Source organism: Artemia franciscana, unplaced genomic scaffold, assembly GCF_032884065.1.
Source record: "Artemia franciscana unplaced genomic scaffold, ASM3288406v1 PGA_scaffold_34, whole genome shotgun sequence".
In the NCBI taxonomy this organism is placed as follows: Eukaryota; Metazoa; Arthropoda; class Branchiopoda; order Anostraca; family Artemiidae; genus Artemia; species Artemia franciscana.
In genome coordinates, this window is record NW_027062670.1 from 746,705 (window position 1) to 761,806 (window position 15,102).

Genomic DNA, 15,102 nt, shown 5'->3' on the forward strand with positions numbered 1-15,102 from the left:
GGATACGCTGAATGCGATGGTGTAATTTTCGACTTTTAGGGGGTGTTACCCCCTATTTTCCAAAATAAGGCAAATTTTCTCAGGCTCTCAACTTTTGATGACAAAGACTAAATTTGATGAAACTTATATATTTAAAATCAGCATAAAAATCTGATTCTTTTGATATATCTTTTAGCATCGAAATTTCGTTTTTTAGAGTTTCGTTTACTATTGAGCCGGGTCGCTCCTTACTACAGTTCGTTACCACGAACTGTTTGATTCCCTGTAATCTTCAACTTTATAACCTTAGCCATTTTTAAGACACTTTAGATAAGTCTTTATGAGAACCTGGATGATTTATGCCTTTTTTACAAGCAGGATGCAATTAATTTCAATTTATTATTATTATTATTATTCAAATTGTTTATTGAAAACCGTCTTCGTACAAAAAGAAAATGACGGAGCAATACATGGAGAAAAAAAAAGAAAAAACTAGAAATGAAAAAGTCGGCTCCATGTATGTCTTGAGATCTTTTGGTTGTATTTATTCATAAGTCTAGCAACGGCTATTGTAGGAACTGCTATGCCAAGGCTATTGATGAGCTTTGAATTGCATGTCCAAATTGGATATCTCAGTAGGTATTTTGCAAAACGGAAGAAACTGGAGCGGTTTCTATTCATCAGCATCAGTAAGAGCCTTCCAGAAGGGTGCAATTTAGAGGATTTGGGGGAGAGCAACAGTGTTGTACAGCGTTGCAAGATAACGGTGATTAAAACAAAGCTTAGCTGAGACTATGGAAGCATATGAAGCTGATATGCGGCGTTTGACGCCTTCTGTCAGGAGATGACGAGCGTGAGAAATGATATTTTAGATGCAAATACCACGGTCAACGATTTGGTCTGAAGGGCGGGTCTTTGAATTGCCTAGTACAATTTCGTGAGGAAGTGGGCCTTTCCAGTTAAAAGGCACTAAGTCGGACTTTCCAGCATTAAACTCAATACCAGCTTTTAAGTATTCTGCTTGCAGTTTCTGGAAAGTTTAAAAAATTTTGTCCAAAGTTTGGCTGATGTAAAAGATGTCATCAGCATAAGTGACTAGGGAGAAATTGAGGCCAGAAAGAACTTAAGACATCTCACAATGGTCCTGAGCTTCGAGGACATAGTTATTGAAGCAACAAGGTGAGGCAATTGCACCTCACCTGGCTCCTCTTAACTGGTACAGTTCTATCCAGTGGCCTTGCCATTCCGTCTTGATTAGGAGGGATTTTAAGACGGACGCGTAGCTTAGCATACTTATCTCTTCGAGATCTGATGATAGCAGGATTTACTTCTCTTTTAATAGCCCTTAGAAGCGTAAGGGACATAACTATTTAGTTAAATAGTTTTTATGGCACTTGGTATCTACCAAGTGACATATAGCGATCGCAAATTCAGTCGATCGGTCGCTCTGTCTGTCTGTCTGTCCCGGTTTTGCTACTTTAGGCCCTTCTAGGTAAGCTAGGACGATGAAATTTGGCAGGCGCATCATGAAAAAAAAGAGAAAGAATACGTTGAAGGCTTATGGCTCTCCTATAAGCGACGCTAGAGCGTTGCTTCTGATAGAAAGGTTTCTTTTTAAATGTCATGAAGAATGGTATGTGCTAAAGCCAAAATCACGGTTGCGCGATATGGAGTTATTACTCTTCATATAGTAATGCATTTTTCCTTCTATACAATGCTATATTGGTGTCTTTCAAATGTTCCACCTTCCATCAGGTTGTTTATTAATACTTTATTGGGTAACGAGCTATTAGCTTTATTAAATGTTAGATCCAAACTACCGTCAGGTTTAGTAATAGGTTACCTAGGCATAAGTCGGATCCAATGTACTTTTCTCATTTTTCTGTCATTGAAGAGAAAACTTCAGTTTTCCATGCGTTAATTTGAAATAAGCTGTAAGTAAAGACACATGTCAATAGTAACAAAATAAAAAAAGAAAGAAAAAGTAACTCGATATCAAAAGGATATGATTCCAATTTAATCACCTTTTATGGTGATGCCAAATGTATAAAGTTAATTGGAATTAAAATTACCTTTCAAATGTTATTAGCAAATAAAAATAGCATAATTTTACAAAAGAGGGGAAACTCCTAAAAATAAATGAGGGGGTTTAAGGAAACACCCACCATTCATCATTTCCAAAGATACCAGAGTTTTCAAGTTAAGAAAAATCTGTGTTGTTTTGTCTGCTAATTTCTCCTTTTAGGGGAGATCGAACTGAATCGATGATTGTATTATATCAGGAGAGGGCTCAATCGACCAGAAATCGAAAGTTATAGGGCCTTATCGGAATAAAACAATATAAAAGAGACCTATGGTTTGGTTATGAAGAAGATTTAACGATGTTAGAGCCAAATCAGGCTCAGGATATTCTATGGAATTCAAATTTCAAGTTTTCATAAGAAACGTGAGCATTTATGAAGTTCCTTTCCTTTAAAAGAAAGTTACACCTTCATAATCTGTTTGGTACCAAATGTATATTTCTACTGTTTTTTTTTTTTTGTTTTTTTTTTCACTCGCTGTTCTTTATCCCTATTTTTTAACTTGACGTCCACTACTACTAAGAACGGCATAAGCAGATTTGGAGGTGTTTAAAATTAAAAATTAAATTTCTGATTTTTGCTAATTTCTGAAGACATATATGGTTGTGCAAGTTTTCGCTTAAACTAATCAAATAATCAGATTTCATTTTTGCCGTCATTAATACTTCAAAAACCTAAGCATTTATTGAGTTATTTAGTTAAAAATGGTTTCATGGGTTCCATCCAACTCTGCCTTTGAATTGCACACGATGATACGGTTTGTATCTTGAAAAAAAAGTTGTCCATTTATTTCTATCTAAAATGGGAAGAATGTAAAACTTCAACAATCCAGCTTTATAATGGAGTCAACCTTTAAGGCTTATATTCCTAGTGAAACATGCACTTTGGCGAAAAACCTCTACAGCTGTTTATCAATTGATCGACTTCATGGGTAAGAAGGATACACATCTTTCCAAAACATAATATCATATTCATCAAACCAACCTAAGGTGATAAATTCCTGTTGTAATTTCTGTTACTAAAGTGCTGTATTTTTATATTATTTAGGTATATTTTATTGTAATTAACTTAACTTCTAGTGTGGTTCCTGTAAGACAAGTACCATTAGGCCCTTTTCTACTCCTTCTGATTTTTCCATTTTGAAGAGGGTGGAGACGGAAATTTTAAGCCATTAGCCCTACTTCCTTTCAAAGTTGTCGTGCTAAATCTATGGAATTAAGATCTTCTAGGATTCAGTTGCTTGTCCTCAATATTTCTACAAATGACTATTTTGGCTTGTCTTACGATTTTATTGAATGTCCTTCGTTTTCCAATGACTCGTTTAAATTGCTGTTACATCCCATTCAAGCATGAAAACCTTTTGTTTTTTTCTTTCAAATCCATTCTCACGATAAACACAGAGGTAAAACAAAAGGCTTTCCGCAAAATTGGAAAAAGAAAAGTTTCCTTGCCAAAAATCATGTTAATCTTTTCCGTGAAGCTGTCAAAAAGATTGTTTACATTGTTGGGCAAAGTCGATAATTTTACGCAATAAAACCAAGTGAGAAAAACGTTTTGCAAATTTTCCGGTTTTCAATTTAAACAAATTAATTATTTATCTTCCTTTTTATTTGCATATTTTCTTTTCAATTTAATAATAATTTAATAAACAATTTCAATTGTTAAAGTACTGAAATGCTGTTCGTTGTTAAAGTAATAAGTTGTTAAAGTACTAATGACAGTGAAAATGAAAAATGAATGTTTGATTTGGTTAAGTGGAAACATTCACAGCCATCTATGTCTTAAAAAATTTAAGAATTATGGAGAATTTCATTTTTAAAGTTAGACATCTCCATATTCACTTATGCAGATTTTGGCAGTAGTGGTGTCAATTAAAAAATAAGGGTAAAAAAATAAGGGTGAAACATCAGCAGAAAAATGAGCTAAATAGATATGACATAAACCAGATTTAGAAAGAGTAAGGAAAGGAAAGGAAAGGAACTTGAAATACTTGATTTTTTTATCAAAACTTAAAACTTGTATTTCATAAAATACGCTAAGTCTGATTTTGCCATTCGATACATAGGAACAATCTCACTTTTTAATTTTATAATATCTTTGATGATGGCAGCTCCTTCTTTTCTTCCTGGTCATCACTGGCGACTTTTTTATTTCATAAACCTTTATATTCATATTAACAGCAAAGTATGTTGAACAATAGGCATAGATAAGAAAAAATAACATAGAAAACGTCCTTCGATCGAAATCTTAATCTATCGGCCTGCAGAGAATTTTCTAGTATCGTTTTTTCTACTCTACAACTGGAATTTTTTACCCCAAAAAGAATTTGTGTAAATTTTTACCCTAAAAAAATATATATTCTCAATATTTGTGCCTTTTAAACGATGGAAAAAAGGTCTAGTGTCAAGTGTGGATCCACGGCTCTGTAACTAAGAGATTTATAAAGCTCAAAAGTTACCAACTTAGCTAGAAGGGCGGCTTGGTTAGTTGGTTTTACGTATTTAGCGTATTTAAAAATAAGTCGGTTCCCTATTAACAGGCTTTGTCTAGAGTTACCGGGGAAAGCCAATATAGGATTAATCATCTATATTCATCATTGACTTGCATTTCTTGTCACCTTGTGGCTTGGTCTCCTTCAGCCATGAAATACAAATTAGCGCACCTTCCTCATTATGATTAAACATTGAAATAGAAATAACTGAATGTAAATTTGTTTTTCCTTTGTTACTCATTCTGTTTGCACAAGAATTCAATTACTTACTGGCTTGTATGCTCTTGTGTTGAATGGGCTTGAAAATGACTCCCTTCTTCTGAAAATCCACAGCAATTAAAAGTCACTCAGTAAATATTTACTTTAGAAAAGGAACATAGTTCATTCCATGGAAAACACAAATTATTAAAGGAGTTTTTGAAAACCTTGTCATTTACGACTATTTCTACATTGCAACTTTTTCGTTTTAATCTCTGGAATGGCTTTTTTTTTTGTCTTTTTTTTTGTTTTTTTTAAGGAAAAAATATTAGTATTTGGTAAATTTTCCTATGATCATGCTTCCGAAGGTAAAAAGTTACTACAATACCCCCCAACTGTAATATATTAATCAGCTAATAACGCTTACTCTGTGTTTCTCAACTATATAACATAATTTAAAGAACCTTTAAAATATGTAAATATAACAGTTGGAGGTCAAGATGGAGAAGTCACTTCCTATTTGTTGATTTATGTGCTAACGTTCCCCTGGTACTGAATTCTTGGCTTTTTTAATATCAAACTTTAAATAACAGTTACAAATCACTATGGATATTTACTTTTAGGAAAGGAACAAAGTTCACTCCAGAGAAAATCGAGATTATTAAAGAAGTTTCCAAAAAACCGGATATTTACGAGAGACTGGCCAACGCTATTGCTCCTTCTATCTATGAACATGAGGATATTAAGAAGGGAATTCTACTTCAGCTCTTTGGAGGAACTAAAAAAGATTTTAGTAATTCAGGGCGTGGTGGTTTCAGGTAAGAGTTATATTTGAGCTATTTGACTTACTAAGTCAGTAGGTTCTGAGTGACATCAAAGGAACTGGCCATGGTAGTTCACTTCTAGTTTTGGGCGTATTGCTAATTTATTTTGGGAAGTAGTTCTGATTATTTTGTTAGGCCTATTGTTTGCAGCAGGCCTGTTCACTTGAAAATAAAATGAAGCCAAGTATGGTGGGAATAGCCTGACTTTTCAGAGAGTTCCGCTTTTTCCTTGGCCTTAACTTTTGGAATGAATTATAAAATTTATAAAATTAAGAAATAATACTCACTTCCTCTTTAGTGACGAAATAGATCGCAGGACAGCCTTCCACGCTTCCGTGTGTCCTTTGAATTTCAACAGTGTATTCAACAAAATACCGTGTCTCAGGGAAAAACGCTGGGCAGAACGGCCATTTGCTGAACGGCGACTGAAATTAGCTATAGTTGCAGCTTTTTCTGCCTGTTACTCCCTTTTGTACTACAAAAAATTATCACCACTACCCCATTCTATTGATAAATTAATTGCATTAATCAATGTCTAGAAAGTGAAAGTGGGAGAATAATTAGCTCCATAGGAAGGGCCACGTCCATACCTGCTGCTATGTCTATTCCATCTATGGCTGCTGCTATTAACATCACTACTCCAACCCTCACTTCTACTACTGCTCTTATGTCAACTACTCCCATCAATACTATTTCCATGATTGTCACTGATGAGTTTTTAATATGTGTCCAGAAGTCTCGGAAAATTTCTCAATTTCTGTCTGAATTGAATCCAAAATCAGCCCAAAAGTTTCCTAAACAAGCTTGGAAAATTACCACTAGAGGTGCGAAACATTGAAGAGAATCATCGTTTCTTTGCAGCTACAGCACACCTAGCTCAAATTTTTCATACGATATTTTTGTGATAAAACATGATACGACAGAATTGCCTTTTCAAAAAAGAGTCATTTTAGTAACTAAAATAGTTCGTAGCTGTTTGGTAACGAGCTATTAAGTAAGGAGCAACTCGGCCCAATAGTAATCGAAACTATTAAATGGGATATTGAAAACAATTAATACATCAAAAGAATTGCTGTTTTATGCTGATTCCGAATATATAAAATTCACCAAGTTTAAGGTTATCCATCAAAAGCTATAAACCGGAAAAAATGTGTCTGATTTTCGCAAAAATAGAGGAAAAACCCAAAAGGTCAAGCGTTGTTCACTCACGTCATCAGATTCAGCATATTGAGGACCCTTTTGTAGCGGTTTTGAGCTCATATCTACAAAAATGAGGAATTTTGTATTCTTGTCGGAGGAATGATCATGGATGCATTTTTTTTTCTAGGAGTGATCGGGTAAAGCCAAGGGCCCTAGAAGATTGGGAGAGGGTTCATTTGAATGGGGATTAAAAGTTCTATTGCCCTTTTTCTGACCAAAATTATGGAGGGCAACTAGCCGCACTCCCACGCCCCCTCTTTCCCAAAAAATGTCTGATCAAAATTTTGAAATAGTGATTCGATTCAGCATAGTTGAAAGGTTCAATAACTTTGCCTTTGGGAATGACATAGTCCCTGGAGAAAGGGCTGAAAATTAAGTTACTTACTCATTGTTCCAACGTAATATTTGTTGTTGGAAAATATTCGAAAGTTTTTGGAGAAATTTTCAGAAGGAGGGGGAGTTCTAGGGGGTAATTTTGCGCGTTGGGGAGGGAGAAAAGGGGATATCCTGGTATGATTCGAACAACGATAAGAAATAAAATAGAAAACAAGTTTTTCCAACTGAAAGTAAGGAGATAGATAATAACCTAAACGAACATAAGTTATTCTGTATATGAGGGGAGCTGCCTCTTCTTCAACCTTCACTCTATATACTGAGTCTGACTTTTTGGCGCAATTCTTTAAAAAACACGAGGGTTGTTGAATTTGAATGAGAAAAATTTTGAAAGAACTTGCAGAATTTCGTATAAAAAGCAAAGATTGAGGAAGGGGCAGCCTTTATCATGTACGGAATAATTTCTATTTGTTTTAGGTTTTGCTAGCTCCTTACTTTCAGTTGTAAAACTTCATTTTTTTTTATGATTTGTAAGTGTAAGGAGCGAAAATATTTGCCTTTACAAGTAGCTTGTTTCGAAAATTAGTCCTTTTATCCCTCAGATAATATAGGGCGAATTTTATGGAACAGAATAGAGACTTAGTGTCAATTTTTTTCGTTTGGGTGTCATAATTTTTAGCAATTGTCACGCAAGTTAAAATCTGTTTTATCACCCTTTAACGTATAAGCACCAAACTTTCCACCTCTCCACTAGGAGTCACCTTAGAGTCCTGTATCTTGGTAATCACAGTAATCACTTGGTCTTCTTTTTTCATCTTTTAAAGGAACGTGAACGGTTGCAATAAAATTATCCGTAATAAGCTGGAATAATTGGCTAAAGGGAGGAACTAATCACACATTTTTAAAATAGAATTTGAATTTGTCATCTAAAACTAAATCCAAAGAGTAGTAGACCTTGCGTGTATATTAGAATAAAGCAAAATACTTGTAGAAAGGCTGGTGTTAAATCCTCTTCGGAACGATTCAGCCTCTAAATTTAAATATTTAAATTGTTCCTCCTCTAGTTTTTCATATTTTTCGTCGAATTATCTACCGGCGTATCAGAAGCCAATATACTCTTTGGAACCTGAAGAAAAAACTATAGTATATATCTCTTTCTATCGTAGGTATACGGTATATGTTTCTGGTAACGGGACATTGCAAAGAATAAAACACGATACTTGTAGTAAACATGCTAATAAGAAATAGTATAGAGAAATAATTAAAAACTATTAAGTAATTAAGGAATATATTTATAAAATATTCCTACCTCTAAATTTTTCGAGGTGAGCGGGATATTTTACAAAATTTAAATGTATTAAAAGAGGAATACTACTCTCTTAGGGAACCAACTCTAGAACACAAAACAATTGATTATCATGGGACAAGCACGTTCTTAAGGTGGGATTTACCCCTTGCCTTCCCCTCTCTAATCCTGAGATTTTTACAATTAGTCCTTTGATGTCGTGTATTTCCCACTCAACTTATCTTTTTTTCGAAATTGTGAACAACAACATCCCCCCCCACCCTCAAAAATAAACCTTGTCCCTATACATTAGAAAGTCTTTAATATTAGAAGTGGCTAAAAATTTTAAATAATCTTTAACACAGATTGCAGTAATTATAAGGAGCAAGATTCAGTGTCAGGATCTAACGTCAGGAACTTATTTTCAGTAAAGTATGCTAACGATTATTTTATGTGTAAATAGTTTGAAAATTGGTTGCGGTCGAAGTTTATAGATCGGATTTAGTTTTTATGGCACTTGGTATCTACCAAGTGACATATAGCGATCGCAAATTCTGTCGGTCTGTCTGTCCGTCCCGGTTTTGCTACTTTAGGCACTTCCAGGTAAGCTAGGACGACGAAATTTGGCAGGCGTATCAGGAATCAGACCAGATTAAATTAGGAATTGTTTTTTCCCCGATTCGACCATCTGGGGGGGGGGGATTGGTGGGACGGTTCAATCGGAAAAATTAGAAAAAGTGAGGTATTTTTAACTTACGAACGGGTGATCGGATCATAATGAAATTTGATGTTTGGAAGGATATCGTGTCTCAGAGCTCTTACTTTAAATCCCGACCGGATCTGATGATATTGGGGGGAGTTGGGGGGGAACTAAAACCTTGGAAAACGTTTAGAGTGGAGGGACCGGGATGAAACTTGGTGGGAAAAATAATCATAAGTTCTAGATACTTGATTGACATAACTGGAACGGATCCGCTCTCTTTGGGGGAGTTGGGAGGGGGGTTAATTCTGAAAAATTGGAAAAAATGAGGTATTTTTAACTCACGAAGGAGTGATCGGATCTTAATGAAATTTGATGTTTGAAAGGACCTCGTAACTCAGATCTCTTATTTTAAATCCCGACCGGATCCAGTGTCATTGGTTGGAACAAGAAATCTTGGAAGTCCAAGATATGTGAAGGAAATAACCTGATCGGTCCAATCTCTTTGGTGGAGTTAAGGGGGAGGGGAGTAATTCGGAACTTACGCACGGGTGATCAGAACTTAATGAAATTTAATCTTTAGATGGATCTTGTGCTTTAAAACTCTTATTTAAAATTTTGACCAGATCCGGTGACATTGGAGTGAACTGGAGGGGGGAACCGGAAATCTTGGAAACCGAAAATCTTGGAAAACGCGTAGAGTGGAGAGATTGGGATGAAACTTGATGGGAAGAATAAGTACAAGTTATAGATACGTGATTGACATAATGGGAATGGATCCGTTCTCTTTAGGGGAGCTGGGGGCTGTTAATTTGGAAAAATTAGAAAAATTGTGGTATTTTAACTTAAGAACGGGTGACCGAATGAAGGAACTCATGTCTCAAAGCTCTTATTTCGAATCCCGAGCAGATCTGTTGACATTGGAGGGAGTTGGAGGGGGAAACTGGAAATCTTAGAAAAAGCTTATAAATGTCTTAGATACGTGATTGACGTAACCGGACTTGGTCCGCTCTCTTTGGGGGAGTTAAGGGTTGGGGTTCAGTGCTTTGGCGAGTTTGGTGCTTCTGGACGTGCTAGGACGATGAAAATTAGTAGTCGTGTCGGGGAGCTGCACAAATTGACTTGATAAAGTCTTTTTCCCCAATTCGACCATCTGGAGGGCTGAAGGAAGAGGAAAAGTTAGAAAAAATGAGGTATTTTTAGCTTACGAGTGGGTGATCGGATCTTAATGAATTTCGATATTTAGAAGGATCTCGTGACTCAGAGGTCTTATTTTAAATCCCGATCGGCATTAAGCCTCTGATTTTCCTTTTAAAGCAGTCTATTGATTCTTATAATTTTGCCAGAGCTCATACCATATGAGCTCTTGGCTTTTCCGACCTCGTCACAAGTGCCATATGAGCTCTTAGATCTCGTTTGGGAGTAGTTTTGGGATCTAAAGTCCTGATTGACAAAAGGTTGTCTTTGTTATTTTCGAAAAGACTCCCTCTGCCAAACAGAATATTCTGTGGCCCCGAATATTCAGAATGCATCTGCTCTTGTCTTCACTTTATCCCCGCATCCCAAACGGAAAAAATGTGGTCATGAAGCACAGTTAGAAAGTCACTGCAATACTTCATCACTGCGCAATCAATGCGATATCAGTTAAACACCAGATGCTATTAGAATTCAGTGCAATGCACAAACAGGTAGAAAAATTGCCTAGACCCCGTAGTAGACATGATGTAGATTGGTTTACACTCCCACACAGGAGACCAGCCACGTGTACAGAAGGTCTGGAGTCTTGGCCCGCGGCTCAATAAAATAGTGGTGAATAAGAAAGTTCGAAAAATTAATTCGGGGAACATATTATTTAGCCGAAGCCTTAGTTCTAATTTTGAAAGTTTATGAATCATTGAAATTAGAATAGTTTTATTTTGAAAACTCAGAAATGTAATTCAGTATTATAAGGGCAATTTAATATTTTAATTTAGTTTTTGGTTGCTTTGTTTTAGTTTAAATTGACAAGTAACTATATTTTTTTTTGATAGTACGTTGTTTATAGACAGTTAGTTGATTTTATTGTCTCATATTTTTATTATTCTTGAAACTAATAAAATGCTCAAATTTGGATTTTTTTTTTTTTTGGCGTAAAATTCATTTTGCAGTTGATGCTGAGAACGAGATAACAATTACAAAAAAAAAAAATTCTTCCTGTCTTCTTTTGATACGGAGGAATTCGTTTCCTCAGAACAAATTATTTCCACGTCTTCAATGGAATAATAACGTGGTATGCTCCAAAAAATAAGAAAATAAGAATAAGAAACTTCAAAAAAATTAATTTTGGGAATATGTTATTTAGGCGAAAGCTTTATTCTAAATTTAAAAATTTATGGATCATTGAAATTGAGTAGTTTTTTTGAGAACTCAAAAATGTAATTCAGTATTATATGGGCAATTTCAGATTTTAAGTTAGTTTTTGGTCACTTTGTTTTAGTGTAAATTGACAAGTAACTATATTTGTTTTCGATAGTACATTGTTTGTTGATTTTATTATGTCTTATAATCTTTTATTCTTGAGGCTAATAAAATGCTCGAATTTAAAGTTATCTTCTTTTTTTTTGCCTAAAAGTTTTTTTGTGGTTAATGCTTAGAACGATATAACAATTAAAAAAAAAAACAAAAAAAAATACAGCCAAACATGCTTTTTTCGATAGATTAGTTTAGTTAGTCAAAAGTCAATCGACTTATAACACTATGCTGTGTAACTCAAAAGAACAATCGATATACGCAGCTACCGAAACTATGCAATGAACAAAACACTCAAATAAATAAATCTGTAAATTTTCATAGCAAGTAATTAAATGATCACTGAAAAATAACCTACACAAAAATTTGGCTTTTTATGGTGATTATAAATATTTAAAATTCATTAAATTTAAGGCTACCTAAGGAAATAAGCTATTAAAAATTGAAATTGAAAGTTATTGGCATAGTAAGTATACATAATTTTAGAAATAGGAATTTAACTCCCCCCCCCAAAAAAAAAATATAGATGGGGTGCTATTTTAACTGAAATTATGCAATGAACTTGAACATGTATGAGAATCCTAAACCAACTGTTGACAAAATATGAAATTTCCTATTTTTTCAGGGAAGGATGGTCAGGCTTGTGACCATCCATGGTCCATTGTTCTAAATTTTTATTTCAAGATGGTTCATTCGAACGGGCATTTGAGGATCTGGTGCTCTTTTGGAGTTACAAAAGAGATCACGACACAGAAAATTGCCACCTTAGGAGTTACAAAAGAAATCACGACACAGAAAATTGCCACCTTCTACAGTGTAGCCAGTAAAACGTGAATTTTTGCATCTTCTTTTATTACCGTACGAAAAAAGGCGGCTTATATTATATGGAGTAAATGACATACATTTAAATAGGTGGCGAGTTAAAAAAAAAACTCTTAAAAGATACTAAGAAAAATAATTAAGATACTTAAAAAAAGAAGAGAAATTGCCTTCGAAGACCTTTTCAAAAATGAAAACCCGAGTGGTTTTAATGATTTGTTTTTTCTAGTCCTGTAATATTTGACGCTATGTCTTGTAACTATGTTCTTTGACCTGACCGATGAACACGGCAGGCAGACGGATGGTTACTGACGGATAGGCACATGTAACTGCTAACGGGGATGAAAATTATTCAACTGTCACCATTGTCATCACTGTATTAAAAAATCAAAATCGAATTCCACAATCTGTTCTAATTTGTATGTATTTTTGGAGCAAAATTAAAGACTGTAATAATAGCAGCCTGTTCAGCCCACAAGTTACTTTTGTTGGGATTTATTGGGAATTTGTTTTCTTTTTTTTGTGAAAGGTTAGGTAACATTTTTCGTAGCTTTGATTTTCAACATATTTTATCTTCCTTTTTTTCTTCTTCTTCTTTGAATAGACACTTAATGCAATCGATAACGCAAGAAAGTTTATTCTTTTTCTTCGTAAAGTGCTTCTTCGTAAAGATCAAAGGCAGTGTCTAAGCATTTGCGGGACAACTTTTCCATTGTCCTTGCATGCTTTCAATGGTACTTTATGGAAAGTTTGAGAATGAGTTGGCTTTTTCTTGTATCTACTCATTTACATCTCGTGATACAATTACTTAATTTTATACTATAAGTTGCTGTAATTGAAAAATCAGACGTTAGTCAATTACGTATTGGGGGTTAAAGGAATTAAAGATTTTTACTCAGAACATAGTGCCTCCCTATTCCGAAGCGTCATTAGTTAAACATTGGCGTCCAGGCGTTGGCATATTGTCAAAGTAGAATCTCTGCTTATATGATTGATATGTTTCTGTAACTCCCAGCCAATCAGTAATCTTCAGATCTGAAAACAGTCTTATGGTATCATACAACGGATACTTGAAGCAAGTTCACCCATTGCACAGATAACGTCAGTTTGCTCCCGATTCCTAAAAGAGAGTATTTCTATATAAAAAAGCATTGGGTTGCAAGTTATGATTCCTTCTGCCAGAGGGTTAGGGGGGATCGCACGAATTAGAACATTTTCAACCCAAAGTCTTTTTTTACGAATGATTCTTTTGGACCCACCACAAGGAGGGAAGAAGGAATTTATTTTTTGGTAATTAAATTTGTATTTAATTTTTCTGTTTTATTTCCGTTGCTTACTATCAGATACATTGATCTTGCTGAAATTTTAACCACGTATTTTGTATCCAAATCATTATTATGCTTCAAAACTAAGGAAGGCTGCCCAAAAAAGTGGGAAAATCTATGAAATTGTCAAAAGTCAGATTTCAATCGTGCTTCCGTTAGTCATCTTGTCTGCTTTGTGCAATTAAATAAAAAAACTTTTTTCAACAGAAAGTAAGCGGCAACATTAAAACTTAAAATGAATAAAAATTATTCCGTATATGAGAAGGGCTGCCTCCTCCTTAATTCCTTGCTCTTTACGCACTCCAATTCAACTGATTTCGTGTTTCAGCACTCGGTCTTAAAAATCGGGACAATAGGTTTGGGGTTGTTTCTCCTCCTTTTTCGAAATCAGGCAAACATTCTCAGGCTCATTGCCTTTGACGGGAAGCACTAAACTTAATGATTTTTTATTTATTTATTTGAAAGCAGTTTAAAAAGCTAATTCTTTGATACATTGCTATCGAAATCCCTTTTTTTAGATTGTCGCTTACTATTGACCCGAGTGGCTCCTTACTTTCAGTTCGTTACCGCGAAGTGTTTGATGTGTATTAGAAAACATAAACATAAAACCGGTTTGTGGAAAACGGAACCAATGGCACAGAGAGTGAATAGTAGTCATTTCACTAATTATTAGCTTTTCAAAAACGAGCTGAAATTGCGTTGGAATACAAATGGGACTTTAGCTACGATGTCCTTCCCTTAACTCCCCCCTAACCTTAAAGGTACCAAAATCTATTGCGTCCTTTACGTTTCGTTGAAAACTATATTCATTTTGAAATTTGAGCTTTAATTTTAAAATATTGACGAAAAATAAAAACTAATTGCTGTAAAAATCAATATAACTGGAAAGAACTAATAAAAATAAACTGAATATTTTATGCATAATGACATTAATTCCTGGAAATTTAAGCAATTCAAGATTTTATTTCAGTGTAATTTTTACATTTTTCAATATATAGACTATGTTTAAAATATTTATTTTATATATTGATAATGTAATGCTAATAATATAGTTATTACAAAGTGTTTTAACATTGTTTTATGTTACAGTATACTCTGTCTTCATTAAAGTGCAAATGACACAACAGGCGTTAGAACTTCACAATTAAGGGAGAGGGAAGGCTGCAGTGTCCAAACGGCTGTTTGTAGTAACTTTTGTTCGTTCCAAGTTTGCCATGAATGTTTAATCTAAGTTTTTCTCGTTTAAGGTTTATTTATTTATATAAATCGTTATATTTTATCTTTATGTTTAACCTGATCATTTATTTTTATTTCTGTTCGTTTTGGGTTTCATTTACCCTTTGATAATTTTCGATTAAG

General features: G+C 34.5%; 1 protein-coding gene across 1 annotated transcript in view; it reads left to right on the forward strand.

The window, feature by feature from the left end:
* The window catches only part of LOC136041727 (DNA replication licensing factor MCM4-like), a 127,027-nt gene that overhangs the window by 56,685 nt on the left and 55,240 nt on the right, over positions 1-15,102 (forward strand). The window contains exon 7 of the mRNA XM_065726471.1: positions 5,373-5,567. Coding sequence (XP_065582543.1) covers positions 5,373-5,567 — 195 coding nt within the window. The remainder of the gene's footprint in view (positions 1-5,372; positions 5,568-15,102) is intronic.